At 29.6% G+C, this 21,579-nt stretch overlaps 1 protein-coding gene across 1 annotated transcript in view; it reads left to right on the top strand.

Annotated features, from left to right (window-relative positions):
- The first annotated feature begins 3,359 nt into the window (after nt 1–3,359).
- Nucleotides 3,360–21,579, top strand: part of LOC105663916 (uncharacterized) — a 29,188-nt gene continuing 10,968 nt past the window's right edge. Inside the window, exons 1-13 of the mRNA XM_076533481.1 lie at nt 3,360–3,772; nt 9,161–9,366; nt 10,304–10,545; nt 11,177–11,260; nt 11,415–11,540; nt 11,612–11,752; nt 12,493–12,616; nt 17,300–17,492; nt 17,651–17,894; nt 17,954–18,112; nt 18,554–18,880; nt 19,312–19,699; nt 20,924–21,149. Of these exons, the coding sequence (XP_076389596.1) occupies nt 3,723–3,772; nt 9,161–9,366; nt 10,304–10,545; nt 11,177–11,260; nt 11,415–11,540; nt 11,612–11,752; nt 12,493–12,616; nt 17,300–17,492; nt 17,651–17,894; nt 17,954–18,112; nt 18,554–18,880; nt 19,312–19,699; nt 20,924–21,149 (2,510 nt within the window). The 5' untranslated portion in view covers nt 3,360–3,722. The remainder of the gene's footprint in view (nt 3,773–9,160; nt 9,367–10,303; nt 10,546–11,176; nt 11,261–11,414; nt 11,541–11,611; nt 11,753–12,492; nt 12,617–17,299; nt 17,493–17,650; nt 17,895–17,953; nt 18,113–18,553; nt 18,881–19,311; nt 19,700–20,923; nt 21,150–21,579) is intronic.

Raw genomic sequence — 21,579 nt, 5'->3', positions numbered from 1 at the left:
ATATGAAACGAGCTTTTAATCTCTCCGTAAACGCTGTCGACTGGTAATATTTTACGTCACACATCCTAGTAAGTGATAAATAATCGTTATTTGCTAGGGTTATACTGTCAATCCAGTTCTATACAATGTTGACAGCAATGGCGCTGTACTTCTTCTACGAACAATTTGCATACATTAGCTCCTTGTGTGCTCTCACGTATCGCAAACTTGGCACGCCATAATGGCTTCCAAAATGCCCTCATTCCACTAGTCTTATTAATTTCTTTCTTCTTTGTATAATCTATGATTGTAGTTACTCTTTCAAACCTATTAATATATTACTAAACGTATTCCAATGCTTTCGTGTGTCATTTTATATTAGTACCGTCGTTTATAATAATCTAGAAATATACACATTGTAAGGTCTAGAAATGCATACATTGTAAAGTACCATTGTATGCTTACATAATCTATGATTGACTATACCTTCGTGACCAAAGTAATTAGAACTTCATTTCAATTACTTTGTGTTGTGTATTTAAAGCATTTTTCATATCGATACATTACTGGATTTTGAACGTTATCATAATTAGTGATGTAGCAATATAAGGATATAGGGATCTCAAGGTTCAGAAATTTGGGGAAATATATACTTAATGATATACGGTTCTGGAGCAGTTGGGAATAGAGAGACATCATAATCGGGAAATTTGTAGGTCAGGTAATATAGGGATCGGCATATAAAGAAATCTAAGAGTGCACTTGCAAATATAGAAATTTGAAGATATAGGTATTTGAGAACGTGGGGATCTGAGGAGATCGTATATTTCGGTATGTAGAAATTTTGGGATATCGGTACTTTACGATGTGGATATATATGATAGAAATATACATGTGGATGTACAATACATAATATACTGTATTACATATATAATATATATGTGGATGTATATTATAGGTATCTGAAAATATAAGAACCTGAGGATATGTGTCATTATACGAAATTATTATTCATTTAGAAAATTATTGTTCATTTAGACACGATTTGCTTAAGAATGAAGTCAAATCGATAGAAGTCTTGTGAGGTGTACTCGTGAAGAGTTTCAAGGGTGACTGTACATAATTACGCCGACACTTTTAATCACATATCATTTATCTGGTGCATAACCAATGATTAGCGTAGAAATCGAACGAAAGATGTATATCGTTAAAATGTGTTCTGTGCAGAAAACAAATCACGCGACCCCCGCGTTAAAGAACCCCTCATATTAGGGGCTGCGTAGCTACTAATGTCTCGACTTCTCGAGTCCTGACTCATCGACGTTAGACTACCTTTCAGTATTACATCGATAACTGGCATATCTTCTTGCATACCTGCTTTGTATCGTGTGTTAAGGCACGAAACGTGAAAACAAATGTAGGAAAGCTTTTATGCATAATTGAAATGCAAGAATTTTGCTCTTTTAAGCAATATAAGTAGTCTAATAAATGATGCGATGTATGCTGACGTACAGCGTAGACTTCTTTTGGATAAGAACACTTATGCAAATGTCATAATTTTTAAATTAATAAGTTTTCATATTTCTAAATTTTTATACGAATTTTTGAATTTTCAAACTTTTATATTTTCAACTTTTCTAACTTTCAAATTTTCAGAGTTCAAATTTTTTAACTTTCAAATCTTCAAATTTACAAATTTCTACGCTTTAAATTTTCATACTTTCAAATTTTCAAATTTACAAATTTTTACACTATCAAATTTTCATACTTTCAAATTTTCAAATTTACAAATTTTTACACTTTTAAATTTTCATACTTTCAAATTTTCAGAGTTCAAATTTGTTAACTTTCGAATTTTCAAATCTTCAAAGTTACAATTTTCACATGTTAAAATTTCCAAACTTTCAAATTTTCATGCTTTCAATTTTTTAAGCTTTTAAATTTTTAAACTTCAAATTTTTAAGCTTTCACATTTTTAAACTTCAAATTTTCAAATCTCCAAATTTTTAAATTTTTAAATTTTCAATTATTTAAATATTTAAACATCCCTTTTAGCAATTTTGTACCCATTCGACACAATTATATCACTAAAAATACAATACCAGTAAAAATGACTGTGTTTTACGTACTGATCTGTCCTTTGCACCAAACATAAATTCTAGAATTTAAAATCATTTCATCTGAATAACCTTGAAACATGAATAGTTACATGTACCGCATAATTATAGAGTGGCACCAAGAACATTAAGGATTACGCATAAACATGCATACCAGGTCCAATTATAATTTTACTTCTTAAGAATAATTTTTACATTAAACATTGCATTAAATCTACAGCATGTATTTGCATGAACTTTACATCGGTAATACATTTCACCTAACAATAAAGCTTAGATTCTAAAGTTAGGTTAAAGATTAAAATTTCATGAAATGCAACTAGCGGAAAAATTAGGGGTGGATTTGATCCGAATATTTAAATTGCAGGAATTCGAATCTGGAGTTTTATAAAAGTGGCGGGAAAATTAGGGGTGGGTTCTACCTGAATTATACTTGAATCGAAAGCTTTATAAAAGGTAACTGACGGAAAAAATAGGGATGGGTTTGATCCGACTTCTTTAGTTCCCGAAATTCAAGTTTGAAGCTTTATGAAATTTTGTAACACTAAAAATTTGATGCTCAAAACTTTCGAAACTTGAAATAATAATTTTCTTAAAATGGTATCTAATAATTTTACTGATAATCATTGAATGATTTGCTTAAAATAGTAATTTTGTTTTGCTGGAGAAATATCTTAATTTAAGAAGCGATGTCAACAAAATTTGTCAAACTCAGATTTCAAGAATCCATTCTTCAATTTTACGATTTAGCTTTTTTCAAACACAAAAATTAATCTCTAAGCATTAGGTAAAACATCACGTAAATATTCAAAATTAAAATCATTTCAGTGAGAAATGCCTTGAGAATGAATCGTGTATATCTTGAATATTTATTCATTAATCCAACACCACTTTGATAAATTTTCTACTAACTTTCACGAAAGTTTTGAAGAGATAGAATCGACAGATGTTTCAAACCACGAAGAGGACACAAAGTTTCAAATTCCCGAAACTTGAGACTGTCTCATGTTTGTAGAAAGAATGACAAGTTACAGAGTGAAGGAGATGACGTTTGAGTTTAATGGATTGCAGCCTTGAAATGGAGTACGATAGAAACGTGTAATCAAATGAGCCAGTGAAAATCAGTGATCTGGGAGGAAAAGGTGGATGTACTTGAGCAACTTGTGGAGGGGGTGGCTGTGACGTGACGTACACGTGACACAAATGTACAGGGTTCGCATCGTGGGTCGAACAGGACAACCCCTTCACATGCGCGGCGTTCGCGACCACGTGAAGTGGTGTGTTCTTCCACAACCCTCGAACATGTCGGCTCTCGACCACGGTTAACTATCCAACCTTTAGTTGAAACTAGTTTGTGACACAGAATCAACTGTGGAGATAAAAAATTTAACATCGAGAGGGGATAATTGTAGAGATTCCGTTGTGATGGTGCTATACGAATGACAAGTGCTCTTAATTATAATCTTATTTTAATAATTTTGTACATTTGTGTTCGTGAATTGTCAAAGTGTGTTATTTTTTGAACATCTAAGGGGGAGGATGTTTGCATGGAAAGTGTACCGCGACGCATGTACGAGTTTTTAGCGGGAAAACGCCGTTGAAAAATGTGCTGAATGAACTTCATGGATGCAAACATGTATTCACGTTTTTGCGATACTGAGTGATTCTGCAATCAGGTGAGTTTTTGAGACAATTAATTATTGTTTGATGTGTGAACTTAATACTCTGACGAGGTGTTTTTGAATGTCCGTATATTTCTTCTGAAGTGAAATTTGTAAGATGAGGAATGAAGGAGTAAAATAGTAAATAGCAAGTGTTACGTTCATGGGAACAGTAGAAATAATCGTATTTATTACGAAATGCTATTATTAAAATTATTATTAAAGGGAGGTATGAAGACTTCTAATGTAATTGTTAAGATTGACTACTAAGGCATAAAGATTGACTTCTAAGGTATGGAGATTGACTTCTAGTGCAATCTAATGTATTTGTTATTATGATTTTAAGGATATCCTATATTGTCCTGTCACTTTCAATTGTTTAATTATTTTACAAAATTGTTGTGTATTGGTAACTATTATCCTTCTTTTAATTTTATAGAGTCTTTCGTTTTTATTTATATCAATTAGAAACTAAAAATCATTATAAATTTATCAGAAGAAAAATTTTATAACACTGTAAATTGTTATCAGAAAAACCTAACCTATACTTGAACAATAGTAAAAGCAGTTCATTCATATTAAACAGATATAAATTGACAAAATATAAATTGTATGGTGTACTATTTTTATTCTATTATTTTTGTCTACCATATTTATATTATATTTTTATGTAGTGTACAATACAATATAATGTATAATTTTTACATAGTACATTTTTATACAATATATATGCAACACAATGCAACAAGTTTTTTGTTTAACAAAACATTGAATTGTTTTGCAGCTCTAATATAAATTCTGTAATGTATCCATTGTTATATATAATTTTTCCAAAGTAAACATGCACAGTGAACACATATGTAAGGCTGAACTGTTTTAGTTAACGCATATTGTGTGCTCCTAAGCCAGTATGGCATGCCAACACGACATTATGTCTCCCACTAACAAAGATATTTGATCGTTCCACATTCCGTAATACAAAGGGTGTTTGACCGTTTCATAATTATAATTAATAATAAATACCTCGCCTAACTAATGTTACATGTAAGGCGTGGGCAAAAAACTATGCATCTTATTTAAGTATATGGTCGCATTACATTGGAACATTTATCATTTCGATATTGAATGTTCTTTTGGCATGTACAATCGTCAAATAGAAGTTGTAATGTGCATATATTTAAAATGAAGTAAGTTTACGATTATACTTGTGTTAAATCCAACACTTTCGAGAAATAAATTAAGAATTAAAATTGCTAATTAGTAGCATTAGTGTGAAGTTTCATAACCTTCTATTTATGTTTTATGAAAAAATTGCAAAGTGTTAGTATAACAATTTTTATGTAATGCGATTTTTTGTTGGTTTTACGAACACTTGATTTTTGACTCGGTGAATATGTATTGTAATTCATGATGTTACTTTAATATAAATTTTAATATATTAAAACTTTAAACCTCGTTTACTAATATATTTTATTCTAATATATTTGTCTTAAACAAGTATTGTCTTGTTTGCTGTTTTGCTCCTGGATTTAAAAAAAATTTTTTTCTGTTCTACATGTGCAGTATAATATGAAAAAGTATTTTTGTATATCAGTTGTTTTTAATATCGAACTTTCTAATTTATTTTATTTACATAATGACTATAATTATTGTTTTACTATATAATTGATCAACTCTTTTTTAGTATCATCCACAGTTCGAATATAAGTATTAATATAAATTCAAAAGTTTATATTTTATTATGCATAATTTTGTAGGGTATAACTTGATTATACGTCTCTACGGATATTATAAGCTTGCTACATCGTTGCACAATTGTGCACACGCTACATGCAATTTTATCAAATCTTTTGCTATTTTTGACCTACAGTAATGAAAAATTGCTTTTAAACAACTAATTTAGATAAAAATTCTAAGAACATTAAGCCTCCTACTGGCAAACGAAAGGATTATACCTAAACGAAGAATCTAACCTAAAAAGAAATTTTTTAAATTTGATAAGTCTTTGTAATAAAACTTAAAGAAACAAGTCATTAAAAAAATAGCAAGATTATTTACAAAAATTCAAACAGGAATATGTTACAAAATAAATGCAAATTTTGCAAATGTTGCTAATAACAATATATATTCGACACAAAAAATTATTTAAAAAAAAGTGATTTTTGTAATGAAAAAATTATATGGAAAATCATCATTTTTCTGTAAATTTTTTCAGTGAAAGAATTATTAAGAAAAATGTTTGTTAATTATTTAGAAAAAAATAAACGACCCTTTAAATGTTATCATAACATAGCTATGTGCATTTATGTCAGATATACATTCGTTGTTCATAATTAAATACAATCATTCAGTAATATCTGCGATATTTACAGTTTTTATATCTAAAGATCCGCATAAACATTGAATAATATACACAGCTGCGTGTCAAACGTCGGGGGAAAAATCAAATCGATCTAGCTGAAGTGGGCAATGACCAGCAACCATATCATTAAAATCTTATATAGAATGGTCTAGTTCAAGCTCAATTCTCTGTCAAAGACAGGAATTCGCGAATAACAACACGAAAGGAATAATTTTAAATATTTATTGAGTCTAGGTTCCTTGGGTGAAAGGCTATTCAAGCTTAATTCATTATAAATGATTCATAATAATGTACGAAGCATTGTCATTCATAAATGTTTGATAGAAGTTCTTTGAACTCCGTAAAGATCGTGTTACTTTTTGGTATTACAATATTGCATTTAATAAATTTAATAATTAATACTGTAATGATTGTGTGTGATATTCAATTTTTGGGTTGAAATATTTTTGTTGGATTAAAGTAAATGAAATTTTGAGCAATTAATTTCTTCAAGGTGGGTGAAATTTTATTGCAGTATTAAGTGCTATGTTATAACATTAAATGCCTTTAATAGTAAATACTATGTTATAGTATTAAATTCTGTTAGATACAATATTGTAGTATTAAATTCTATTAGGTACTCTATTACAATTTTAAATACTGTTGGGTACTAGAACACAATGTTAAATATTATTGTGTACAATATTACAATTTTAAATATTATTGAGTAGTATAACAGAATATTAAATACTATTAGGTATAATATTACAATTTTAAATACCATTGGGTACTATAACACAATATTAAATATTATTGGTTACTATATTACAATTTTAAATACTATTTGCTACTACATTACAATTTTAAATACTGTTGGGTACTATAACACAATGTTAAATACCCTTAGATACTATACTATAATCCTATTTACTCTTAGGTACGTTTTTACAAAATTAAATTAAATTAATTATTATATTGTACTATACTCTTAAATACTATTAAGTACCATATAATATTATACCACAATATCAATTATCTATTTATTTACACTATGCATTTAAGATTATTAAATACCATACATGCTATATAATTCAGTCCTACAGTACTAACAATAAGTTTACATATAAACTACATTTTTTCTATTTCATAATAACAAAAAATTAATAATATCCAAATAAACGTACCACTATTCATTGATTCTAAATTTCCCCATTTTTTTCTACAGAAAAATTGTAAGATTGGTAGATAAACGGGAACGAATTACTGATAACAGCAAAAATAATGCATACCTTTATTCATAGCGATAATTACAGCAAAAAGGCACACAGATTTATATTCTACCCTATATCGCAATCTCATCGGCACGTGTCATGTCATACTGTTAATTACATTGGTGTAAGTTCGTGAGGGTAGGTGTACTTATAGATTGAATCGTTTCAGCTGATTTGAGCATTGGACAGAAAGCAAACATGAATAAACGAAAATTGGTATTACTTCGTATTGACTATAAGAGAGTATCTAAAAAAGTTTTTGGGTTAATTATTCATTTTAAGTAATGGTTTTTAAGTTGTATTATAATACATTTTGTTATTCATTTTTTTAATGTAAGTGTATACGGAATTTAATTGTTGTCATACTATTTTACTTGCAATGTGTTATTTTTATATATGTATACAGCACATGAAATGTTCTTTAAATTATTTCAACAATCTTCATAATTTAATATAAACAATATAATATAATATAAATGATATTTATAATTTTGTAGCGATAGATTTTCTTCAAATTCGTTTTAAATTATTTTTTAAAGTTACTTGAAATAATTTTTTTTAAGTGAAACACAATTATTTAAGGGTTTGGAAGTAAAACAAAGTTTACTTTATTAATGACTAAATCGTAACATATATTTTTACTTTGTAACCAGCAGTTTAATCAGATTAATAATTACTACTAAGAATGTTGACGTTACGAAAACTATTGGCTATATTTTAGTTTCTAATAATGAATGGTGACGACCTCCTTTCGTGATCATAAAATCAATATTCACGATTTTATCGAAATAAAGAACGCAACAATAATAGTATTATTATTTTTATTGTCCTATGTCAAAGTAAAGAATTCTAATACTTACTATGTGCTTTAAATAAAAAATAAAATTCAACTTCTAAAATAAGATGTATAATAGTAGTGATATTTATTATAACGATATTTTTAATGTCTATTACCAATATACAATACAGCTATTCAATTGCTATTTATTTGCATTAGCATAAGATACTAATAATTGACAGTACGTTTGTGGAATAATATAAACATTATCCTATCAAATTTTCCCTCACGTTCAGCTTAATTTTACACTTTATTGCAATAACAAAATTCATTTTATGTTACATACAAATTTAGGCAGTTCAAATTTCTTGTATTCCTAAATAATTTGTGTTTCATTATTCTTTTCATCAGCATTTTGTTAATCTACATTAAATTTTAATACTAAAAAACGACAATGTTTCAAAATAATCAGTATTGACCTAATTACAATTTCTTTTTGCTCAAGTCAATAATAATAAAGCAACAAAAATAAAGCTACCAATAGTAAAACTACTAATTGTTACTAAAATATCAAAATGCAACATAACAAAAAACAAAAGCAAAATAAAGTGTTTTTCTCCAAAAATTCAATTCTAAAAATAATTTCTGTATGAACAGTTAGAAAATGAATGAAATGTTAACCAAGTATAATACAACAAACTATTTACCCGTATTATCACGAGAAAATTAAGACTGCTGTCAGTAGAAAGAAGGGTGTGCGCCCTATCACGCGGTATCGAGGAATGACCAGCAGTTTCTCGTAAATAATTACTCATTCGATAAATGGAATGACTGTCAGTCACTTGAGAGGGTTTGAACTCACTAGGCTATCTTTGAAATATTTAGAAAAGAAACAGGGGAACTCGGGTAACGAGATATCGATCTTTTCATTAACGCAACAAAATAATAAAATCGAACATTGATTTCCCTTCATCTTTTTTTTTTTTAAAGAAAGAATACAAATTTCTTTGCAGAATGCCCTTTGCAGGAGAATGGTGCAGAGTATGGATTTATTTCGGGTTCGTTTTCGCGTGGGCGAAGAGTGCTCGTCCACGTTTTGATACATCTACAGATATGGGGTTAGTTCTGGTTCCGGCTGATGCAGAAGTAGATTCTGTCATTTTCCGACTTCGGGCGACTGATCAAGATGCGGATTTTCCACTCGTCTTCGAAATAACTGGTAACTATTTTTTTCAATAATTAATTCATTCTTTAAAAAATTTTCAAGAATCATTTCATGTTCCTCGTAAAAAGAAAAATGTACAATCGTATAATCCAATATGGAATACAGTAGACCTCGATATATCGTCATCTTCATGAGGACACTCCTATTTATATTTCTTCCTTTCACACATATAAAGATGTCAATTAAAACACAAATCTATCTGAAAGAAAAAAATTTTTGGTGGCAATTTAATGAGTACCTACTGTAATAATTTATTGCAAATAAATTCATACGTGTAGAAATATGTACATCAAGTAAATTCGTATATGCACAAATATGTATTGCAAGTCGATTTGTATGTGTGAAGATATGTATTGCAAATAACTTCATACATATACAAATATGTATTGCATATATGTAGAATTGCATACATTATATGCATGTATTACATGTATATGTATGTATAAATATGTATATCTATACAAATTGCAAATAACTTCATATACATGCAAATATGTATTGCATATATGTAGAATTGCATACATTTCATGCATGCATTACATGTATATGTATGTATACATATGTATATCTATACACATATGTATATGTATGTAGAAATATATAATATTACGAATGAAATGTAAATTGATATAATTTATTACAACAAAATTATATAAAAGTATCACAAATTTAAAGCAGTTAAATTTTCTGTAACTTTTGAACATTTTATTAGCAAATAACCAGAAGTGTATAAAGCTAATATACGTTACACATCAAATGAGTATACATCACACATACATGTACACATGTGTACATGTGCTTTTGAACATTTTATTAATAAATTACCAGAAGTGTATAAAGCTAATATACGTTACACATCAAATGAGTATACATCACATACATGTACACATGTGTACATATTAAATGAAACGCAATGCTTTAATTTGTTCAGCTACAATCACACCTGTTGTAAGGATCGACAATCTGCCGTGCACGTTATATAACAAAGTGTGTCAAGCTAACGTGATCCTAACAAAACGACTAGTTCCTGGACGCCTTCACGATTTTGCAATAAGGGTTAGGGACACGAAGGGTGACTCGAATTCGATGCAGGCTACTATTTCTGTTACGAACGCCACCACTCCACGTGATAAAATATTCCCGCACATACCCTCCCTCATAATGGTTCCAGAGGTAATTATTTATTGGTTCAGCTTTAACTATTAGCGTAATCGTTTATTCTATCAGCACCCTTAACATGTTCTACTTTCTAACGTTTCATTATGCTTCGTGTAATTTTTATGTTGAGAATCCTTAACATTTCGTAATGCTATGTTTCTTTTCTGTGTTCAATAAAAAAACCCTTAAGATTTCGTAGCACTTTGTATCTTTTTTATATTCGATAGAAAACATCCCTTAATATTTTATAGCACTTTGTGTTTTTTTCATGTTCGGTAAAAATCATCCCTTAATATTTTGAAGCATTTTGTATCTTTTTTATGTTCGATAAAAATCATCTCTTAATACTTCGTAGTACTTCATATCATTTTTATGTTTGATAACCATCCCTTAACATTTCATGAAACTTTGTATTTTTTTTATACTCAGCATCATAGAATTTTGTAAGAAAATATTGATTATAAGTTAACAAATGAAATGTAGAAATTTTTATAAGAAGTTGTGGATGAAGATTTCTTTATCCATTTTAGATAACTTTCAAGATACATATTTTTGTTTTTGCATTTTCTGATAAAATTTTATATGTCAACATATAGTAAGAGTCATTTAAAACCTCTCTATATATAAAAATCATTTATACATACAGGATACGAAACCGGGTAAAGAATTGGATTATCTTCTAGTGAGAGCCAATCCATGGAGTGGAAAACCTGTTTACATCGAACTTTGGGTTAGTTATTATCTACTGTGTTTTTAAATAAAATTAAATAAAATAAGTGAAACATGTGATCACATTTGTCATATATGATTAACATTTGTTTTATAAATGACTAAAAACTTAAAAATCGTAATAGTGATATTGCAATTCAGCATTGTGGTTTCAGCAACCAAAAGAACTTTTTACTATAAGACAACGACAAACGCCAACCCAAACACGTGGAGTAATTACACTAATTGGAGAACTAGATTTCGAGACGCAGTCTATGTATGCTCTCACCATGTATGCCACGGTATGAATGATTAAATTGTATTTTGACAAAGATTTTGAAAATTGTATAAATAGATAAATTCTATTTGTTAGGATCCATATACGGAACCGGGGAAAGACACTAGAAATATTGCAGGTTTAAGCGTAGTTGTGGTCGTGCAAGATGTTCAGGATGTTCCTCCGATTTTTACGTTGGCACCCCCTTTAACGAGGATTAACAATTCCGTGCAACCCGTAAGTTACTAATTACTTTATTGAGTATTACAATATTTATTTAGTCTACAATGACAAATACATTTATATTAAAATAGTGAATAAATTTATATGTAATGGTGAATCAATTTTTATTGAATTCATTAATTTTAATGGCAATAGTAAATAAATTTATTTATAAAATTTATGTGGCGAAGGAATTTATTGACTTTATCAGGTGAATACATTTATTTAGTATTTATTAATAGTACTCATGTGGTGAATAAACAATCTTCATAACCAAAAGATGAAATATAACTCCAAAATAGTAATTCAATTCCTTTCATCAACAATAGGTTTTCAGAAAATTCGTAATTATTTTATTATACAAAGAAAGTAAATTGAAGGCAGAAAATTATTATTTCCTTATGTGGATACAAAACAACCCCTTATGGTATAACTAAAAAATATTATAGACAATATTATAACATTCCTTTCGAGGTATCAATACATACATCAATTTTACTAATAAACTAATGGCAATAATTTATAAAAATGAAGGTGTACATATAATTATAAAACATGTCAAGTTTTATGAAACTTGAAACTTACTTTTGAAGCGTTACTTTTGAAACGAATAATTTTTCTATCTATGTATTTAAAAATTTTTAAATAAAAAGAAAGTGATATTAATGATCTGAGATAGAGATCATATTTAAGTAGAAGTATTTAATGGTACAAAAATCTTGAAGAATAATATTATATTTATATTTGAAATTTAGGGGGATATAATATTACGAGTACACGCAGAAGATGGAGATAAAGGAGTTCCACGGGAAATCGTGTACGGTCTCGTGTCAGAAAGCAATCCGTTTACACCGTTCTTCAACATCTCGGAAACAAGTGGTAAGACAATATATCACGATTTCTGAAATAGAACATAACTGGAAAATTGATATTGTCATAGTAATCTTCGTTCATTTTTGCTTCTTTTTCCGTCCACTATTTCCCAATGCTTTACAGAAAACATGTTACCTAACTTTCATTATAAATTCAAAAAATTAATCTTATCGAAAACAAGATAGAACCATGTACAGATTATCACATCATAAAAATTATTGTTTAATTGTTGCATGCTGTTCATCTGCACCTCATCAAGGTTCGAGGTTTATTATTATTATTTAATAGTTTCTGTACTTCCCGATGTTTATACTATTACTTTACATTTCTTTATTTTATCTAACTATTAATTGCATGTAGCGTGTTTATGAAAAATCATTTATTTATATTTCATTCGATTTGACTGCATTTATTATAGCTCATTGTCTTTTATATAATTGCAAATTTATAATTTATGGTACTCGATAATTTCAAAGTAGAACATAATGGAGGTCTCAGATGATGAGTATGTCACATCTTACGCAATATTTCAAAGTTTTCTATATATACTAACAACACAGAAATGCATTGCGTCGACAAAGCATATTGCTCATGAAAATTCATAAATATTAACAATATATAAATTTGATTGCAAATTATATATTATATATCATCAGGACCATGGCAAACAAATTAGGACTACATAAAAAAATTTCACTTTTACAGCTACTTGTATAATATTAAGTCATGTATGAAAAATTGTCTTAGGTCATTATATCATTACAATATGAACAAACTTATTAATTTTACATAAAATGTTAAACATACAGAAAATTTATAGTGATCCTTCAGCTGTACTTTGCATATTATAAAACATACCGTCCACGATTTCAATGGCAAACTATAAAACAAAATATTGATGAAAAAAACCTATAATCGTAATAATATATAATGATCGTCCATGATCTCGATAAAAAACTATAAAGAAATGAAAATGTCGATAAAGTATACGTAGAATCTTAATACATCAAAAGTCAAAGAACAGAATTTCACGAGAATTACCCTAAATTGTGAGTTACGACTGCCTTAATTACATTTTACAGCTGCGATATCGGCAAGCGAATTATTCACAGCTACATAGACATACACACTCAAACACAAGGTGACCCGATTGTTTAAGAATTATTCGGTCGATGACTAACACGCCAAATTAATTTATCGCTCCTTCGATCTTCTAGCACGAAGTCATCAAGTAACGTTTCATCCATAAACATAGTCTGAGGACGGACATTATACATGCAATTCCAATAGAATGGAAAATAAATGGAATTGAGTGGACGGTAATTAAATCCATCGCGAGTAAATACAGGTGTGATCGATAAAACACTATTAGATAATTAGGTGATAACTGGAAAGGACATGTAATATACAATATAAAAATATAGTATTAGTGTGAGTGGTGTTGGGTGTAGAATATTACATGTAGATTATATTAGGTATTGTATTTTCTAGTTCATAAATTTGTATGAAAGCAAATTGTAAAATTTAGAATTTCAGAAGGGGTAAATTTGAAATTTATGAAATTAGGAAATAGAGGGAAAGAGAAATTACGAAATTACAAAAATATAAAATGATAAAAGTATGAATTTAGAAAACTAGGAAATTCGGAACTTAGAAAATGAGTAAATTTAGGAAATTAGGAAATTATCAAACTAAGAAATTAGGAAAGAAGGAAATTATCAAACTGAGAAATTAGGAAATTAGGAAATTATTAAACTAAGCAATTAGGAAGTACGAAATTAGGAAATAATAAAATTGGAAATTACTTAAGATTTCAACATTTCAATCTTTTAAATTTTCAAATGCTTAACGTTTCTGAAGTTCTAAATTCCCAAATTCCAGATCTCCAAATTCTCAAATTCCCAAATTCCAAATTTCCCAAATTCCAAATCTCTCAAGTTCCAAATTTCTCAAATTCCAAATTCCCCAAATTCCAAATTTCCCAAATTCCAAATCTCTCAAATTCCAAATTTACCAACTTCCAAATTTTCCAAATTCCAAATTTCTTAAGTTTCAAATTTCTCAAATTCCAAATTTCCTAAATTCCAAATCTCTCAAATTCCAAATTCACCAAATTCCAAATTTCTTAAGTTCTAAATTCCCCAAATTCCGAATTCCCCATATTCCAAATTTCTCAAGTTCTAAATTCCCCAAATTCCGAATTCCCCATATTCCAAATTTTCCAAATTCCCAAATTCCCAAATTTCCAAATTCCCAAATGCCCAAATGCCCAAATCTCCAAATCTCCAAATCCCCAAGTTACTAAGTCCCCATAACTCTAAATTCTCAAATTCCCTATTCCCACATATCCAAATCCCCAAATTCCCTAGTTCCTATGTCCCTAAATCCCCAAATTCTTTAGTTCCCATATCTCCAAATCCCCAAATTCTTAAATCCCCAAATTCCCAAATCCCCAAATTACCAAATTTCCAGATTTTTGAATCCCCAAATTGCGAAATCTCCAAATCTTCACACTCGCAAATCTCCTAACTCGCACCCAAGAAAATTCATAAACTCTCAACTATCTAAACATCCAAATTCGCAAAACTCACATATTCACACATACCACACAACACTATACCTACCAACAACACCAATAAGTTGCCCACAAAGAATCTTATAACTCCACTATCCATCGATCTCCCCATTAAAAACTCAGCCCTACCCTCATAAAACCTAAATCATACTCAAGAAATCTCCCAAAAACAGTGCGTTTCACATCGCTGTAAAAGAAAGAAAAAATGAAGGACAGTGAAGGGTCGATGAATAAGCACAGTAATCTTACACGGTTGTTTTCGTCTGATTACACCTCGCACGAACGTGTTATCTAGGGTCTCAGGTCGGTGATCTGATTTTTTTCACGGAACCGAAAATGAGTCAGGCAAGGAAGTGGCCAGAGAACTCGATAGAAGCGGTCAGAGTAAAGTCTTGACGGTCTACAGCGCGGTATCGATCGTACTTAGGGGTCAGTCTCTGCTTTTCAGGCTGCGATGCTTATCATTTCGTGACACGAAGCATACGACCTCTTCACAAGCGTGTATACAGGTGTGTGCGTGTGTACGTAGTTGCGAGAGAGAAACCGTAAAAAGGGAGGGAATAGGTCCAGAAAGAATAAAAGGCGATACACGTGTCCACTTTCAGCTGTATTATTGCCATGGAAAGTTAACGGACAGCCATAACTCTACCTGTCAGGGCAATAAAAGCACGCGATAAGGGAATCCTTAACTCTTTGATCACTGTTACTTAATTTTCATGCATTCTGGAATTTGTGGGTGGTGTATTTTTTATGGTTGGCAAGGGGTGATAGGAAAAGGATTGTGAAATACTGTATTTAGTTTGGAAAATATATTTACAATATTTTTAGACATAAGTTATGATCTATATATATATATTTTTTTTAAATATAAGTTTGAGCCTTGATATATATTTTTAAAAATATGGGCCATAATCTTCATATAATCTTCTTATAATTTTCTAATATAATTCTAAAAATATAGTATATAATCTTCATACATGTTTTCGAAGATACTTTTTAGAGATCCTTCTAATTAACCTTATTTTTAATTTCAAATTAAGTACATTATACGCTACTAGTAGTGTTGAAATACTTTTGTCAAAATATATATGAACTTTTGCGAAATGAAAAATGATTGTATAAATCAATTTATATTTCAACCCTTATACATTTATTTTTGAGTTCCACTTTGAATTTGTTTTTAATCTTATATTTGATCGAACGTCCATAAACTTACTGCTAAATCCATACGTGCTACCTACATGTATTATTTGAATATTTTTGTCAAAGTCGCATGTGTAAAGAAAAAGTTATATTGGATAATGAGACAGAAACATGAAGTATACCGAGAGGGTACCGTAATGAATGTTAATAGAGGCAATTCCATTCGTTCAGCTAGATTTTGCGGTGTATCGTGGAAAATTTCTACCACTGCATGTACAACCTTTTTACGTGATAGGTGAGGGAGGTCGTTGACCGAAATGTTTTATTCATAATAAAAGTATTTCTGAGGAGGCTTGTGTGTACAGGATTGTTTGGTCGTATGAGTAACAACGTGTTAACATAAAAATGAAACACGCATGATATTTGTGGAGTAATTGAGAAGTGAATCATGTAGTTAAAAATATATATATGTGTGTGTAATGAAGCACAGACATGTGTGCATTCTCTTTGTTAAGTAATTTGTAACTGAATGTATATGTGTTTGGGAATAAAATGGTAGGAGATAAGTACTAATACATAAATACTGACATATACATATGTATACATATACACATACGTGTGCATGTACATATACATACACATATGCATATACATACACATATACTTATACACACACTCCTAAAATTAAATATTTATACAATGTTTATAAATTTTGAAAATTTTAGGAAAATAAAGTGTATTCATATACATATACATACACATATACTTTATAACAGATGTTGTAATCAGAGTAACAAATATTGCTATTCGTATCTAATTAACTTCTTCTACATAGTCGAACAAGTCTTCCACATAGTCGAACAAGACATTATAAATTTTATTAATTATAAATGATTTATCTTAATGCATAATAACGCAAAAGTTTCCACATTATTAATTGTAAATGCTTAAAATTTTAATTATAATTTCAGGAGAAATTACTCTTGCCAGACCTCTGGAGGAACTTACACAAATTACGCATGTTGGCGCACCGGTGGTACTTACAGTAGTTGCTGAAGAAATAAGAAGAAGCAGAGAAGAACCTCCAGCTCAGGCAACCGTTGTTGATGTTGGGTTTCTTCTTGGAGAACCAGGCAATAGTCCACCATACTTCGAAAGCGATAAGTTGGTACCTGAAACATGAATTTACTTCATTTTTATTCGACTATAATATAATATAATGTATATGGTATAATGTATATACTAAGTTTATAACATTTTTTAATAAAATGTGTTTTAGTAAAATATATAAATCAAACAAATACATTATTCAATAATTACAGTTACATGGCAACGATAGACGAAAATTTGGAACCAGGCACAGTGATAAATTTTGGTGAGCAATATTCGACCAAAGTGAAGGACGAAGATATTGGAAAAGCAGGAGTGTTCGCGTTGAAATTAGAAAATAATAATAGTACTTTTGAGATAAATCCAACGGTTGCAGAACGCACAGCAGATTTTGTTATCTCTGTTCGAGATAATTCGTTAATTGATTACGAGTTGTATAAAGTTTTATCTTTCAAGGTAAACATTATAACTATATAATATAATCAGTCACGCCATTTCTGATTTTCTGAATGCAGATCGTGGCTCAAGAGGTTGGTCCAGCCACGAATCTTTCCACCTCAGTTCCAGTTACCATATTTATAAGAGATATTAATGATAATCCACCGATATTCGAGGAAGAATCGTACGAAATAACGTTGTCTGAAAATGTGACTGCAGGGTCGCGCGTACTTCAGGTAAAAAACATTCCTACAATAATACAACTGTATTGTTCCTTTATATAAATTCTGTTGTATACAAGGAATTAAATTGTCCTTCATTTCGATAAAAGTTGATAGTTTTGAAAAACCAAAAACAAAAGTTTTAACGAACACTGCTTAATAATTCCTGTAATTTAATATAAAGAATCTAGCTAATTCAATAATTTACAATAAAAAATCTAATTTATTTTCTAACATAAAATAAATAATCTAATGTATTTTAATTTACTATAATTCACTTTAGAATTTAAAATAAGAAATTTAATTTAATTTGTAATTTTAAATTCGTGATTTTGATGTCTCTTTTCTCTAATAGGTACTTTAATTCATTATAATTTGCTTTATAATTTAAAATAAGAAATTTAATATATTTTGCAATTGTCGATTCGTGACTTTGATGTCTCTTTTCTCTAACAGGTACACGCAACTGACAAAGACACTGGTGCCTTTGGTAGTATTCGATACACGAGCATAACAGGCGAAGGAAGCGAAGCTTTCACTATGGATCCTGATACGGGATTAATAACTGTCGCCATGGGATCGTCTTTGGACCGTGAAATTGCAGCAAGACTTGTATTATCTGTGGAAGCCAGAGACGAAAATGGCAGCGGCAACAGAGGAGTCGTTCCTTTAATAATTAATTTACTTGACGTCAATGATAATGCACCCGTGTTCGAAAAAGACGTCTATCAATTTATGTTAAACTCTGATCTAACGAACTTCACGTCGCCAGCTTTTATAAAGGTATACTTACAGATACGTTGAGATAATTCAATATACTTTTAGAATATTTACAAAATTACAACCACGTCTGATTTTAATCATTTTTTAATTTTAACATTTTAATGTAGAATTTTTTAATTTTAATTTGGTGGTGTAAAGTTTTTTTATTTCAATTTTTTAGTGTAAAATTTTTGTAATTTTAATTTTTTAATGTAGAATTTTTTTATTTTAATTTTTTAATTAAAATTTTTTCAGTGTCAAATTTTTGTAATTTTAATTTTTTAGTGTAGAGTTTTTCAATTTTAACTTTTTAGTATAGAATTTCTTAATGTGCCTAGAAATTTTTCTATTCTTATTTACAATATTAAAAGACTTTTATTTAAATAATGTATTTTGCTCATTAACAAAGATGTAACTTGAGTAACTTAAGAAACTAATTATAAAATTTGCAGGCTATCGATGCCGATGCAGAGCCACCGAACAACGTAGTTAGATACGAATTGATCCACGGAAATTATGAAAATAAATTTTATTTAAATGAAACGAGTGGTGAGTTAATTCTTCGATCACCGATTACGAAGATCAGACGCAAGAAACAGAGCGTTCATAACAAACTTTCTAAAACAAGTGAAAAGAATTTCATTAGAAATCAAAATGAAGATCGAAACAATGTATTAAAAGGTTCTGTTCAAGTGAATAGTAATGAAACGTTGACGAATATTCAAAATGGGTATAATTCAAATTCTACTGAGGGTGTAATAATGAAAATAATAAAAGGAAGACGAAAACGAGATAACGAAGACGCGTTGTATTCTCTTACTGCCAGGGCTTATGATTTAGGTAAAGTAACATTTCTATAGTACTGAAATATTTTTTGAGAAAAATATTATTATTTTTATGTATTTTATATATGACGTTTATTGCTAAATATTAATATTTCAATATTACAAATTTATATGTTTCTTAATTCACAATTCTTGGATTTCTGAATTTTTAGATTCTACGCTTTTAAATTTAAAAATTCTCTAGTTCACAAATTTTATAATTCCCAAACTTCCCAGTTCCCCAATCCGTAGATTCCATAGTTTCCAAATTTTCCAAATTCTCAAATCCCCTAATTTCCAATTCCCAAATCCTCAATTTCCAAATTCCTTAGTTCCTAAATTCCCCAATTCCCAAATGCCTTAATTCTCTAATCCCCGAATTTCTAAATTCTCCAATTTCCAAATTCCCCAATTTCCAAATCCCCCAATTTCCAAAGTCCCCAATTCTCAAATTCCCCAATTCTCAATTCTTCCAATTCCCAAATTACCTAGTTTCCAAATCCTCAATTCCCAAATTCCTCAATTCCCAAATGCCCGAATTCTCAAATCCCCGAATTTCTAAATTCCCCAATTTCCAAATCCCCCAATTTCCAAAGTCCCCAATTCTCAAATTCCCCAATTCTCAAATTACCTAGTTTCCAAATCCTCAATTCCCAAATTCCTCAATTCCCAAATGCCCGAATTCTCAAATCCCCGAATTTCTAAATTCCCCAATTTCCAAATTCCCCAATTTCCAAATTCCCCAATTTCTAAATTCCCCAATTTCCAAATCCCCCAATTCTCAAATCTTCCAATTCCCAAACTACCTAGTTTCTAAATCCTCCTAGTTCCTAAATTCCCCAATTCCCAAATGCCCTAATTCTCAAATCCCCGAATTTCTAAATTCCCTAATTTCCAAATCTCCCAATTCCCAAATCCCCAATTCCCATTTCCCCAGTTCTCAAATCCTTCAATTCCCAAATTACCTAATATCCAAATTTCCCAGTTCCCGAATTCCCAAATTCCCAAATTCAATATTAATACAAATTTACTATTAAATCATGCATTCTACAAGTTTCAATTTACACAGTTTGCAAAGCTTGTACCTTCGACACACTGTAACGTTACCATTGACGTTTAATTAAAATTAACATCGTTTAAAGCACTAAATTTGCAATAAATTATTCAAACAACAACAGGTTATACATTTGTCTTTTATTTTCTTTCGTACAATACCATCTCACGGCAACAATTTTCTTAGGTGTTCCACATCTTTCAAGCGTAACACAAATTCAAATTTTCACTGGAATTGCTATGGAAGCTCGCATAATGATGTTTGTGGTGCCAGGAGAGCAGCCAGATTCAATAAAAACTGCCGAAACTTTGGCGGCTATTACCGGTGGCCGGGTGACTGTTTTAGAAACTAGACCTTACGTTCAGCAGAATCATACTGGAAGTTCAAACACCCTGCATGGAGGAGGGAAGAAGTTAGTAACTCATTATTTAAGTATTGATTAATGAAATTAGGTTTAAGGGATCCCATGAAATTTTTAAATGGACAAAAATGTAAATCGAATGTTAAACTAATTAACATTAAAATTATAATGTTAGTCAGTATGTACTGTTAGTATGTTTATAAACTGGATAATATACTAATTATACTGTTTATTTACGGTTTAATACATAATTATTTGTCTAATACGTTTAACACGTATTTAAAACCAGTATTCAACAATTATTTATTAAATGATCATCAGATGATCATGTAATCATTTTTACGTGATTATTACATTTATTATGTTCATTGAATTCTGAAAAAAAATTCAGTTTTCAATTTCAAGTTTTAAAAAATTTCGAACTTTTTAAACTTGCAAAACTTCAAACTCTTCAATATATGTTTTTACAATGGTACAATGA

The sequence above is a fragment of the Megachile rotundata genome, chromosome 7 (assembly GCF_050947335.1).
Source record: "Megachile rotundata isolate GNS110a chromosome 7, iyMegRotu1, whole genome shotgun sequence".
Classification (NCBI taxonomy): Eukaryota; Metazoa; Arthropoda; class Insecta; order Hymenoptera; family Megachilidae; genus Megachile; species Megachile rotundata.
This window is presented reverse-complemented; position numbering and strand designations above follow the sequence as displayed.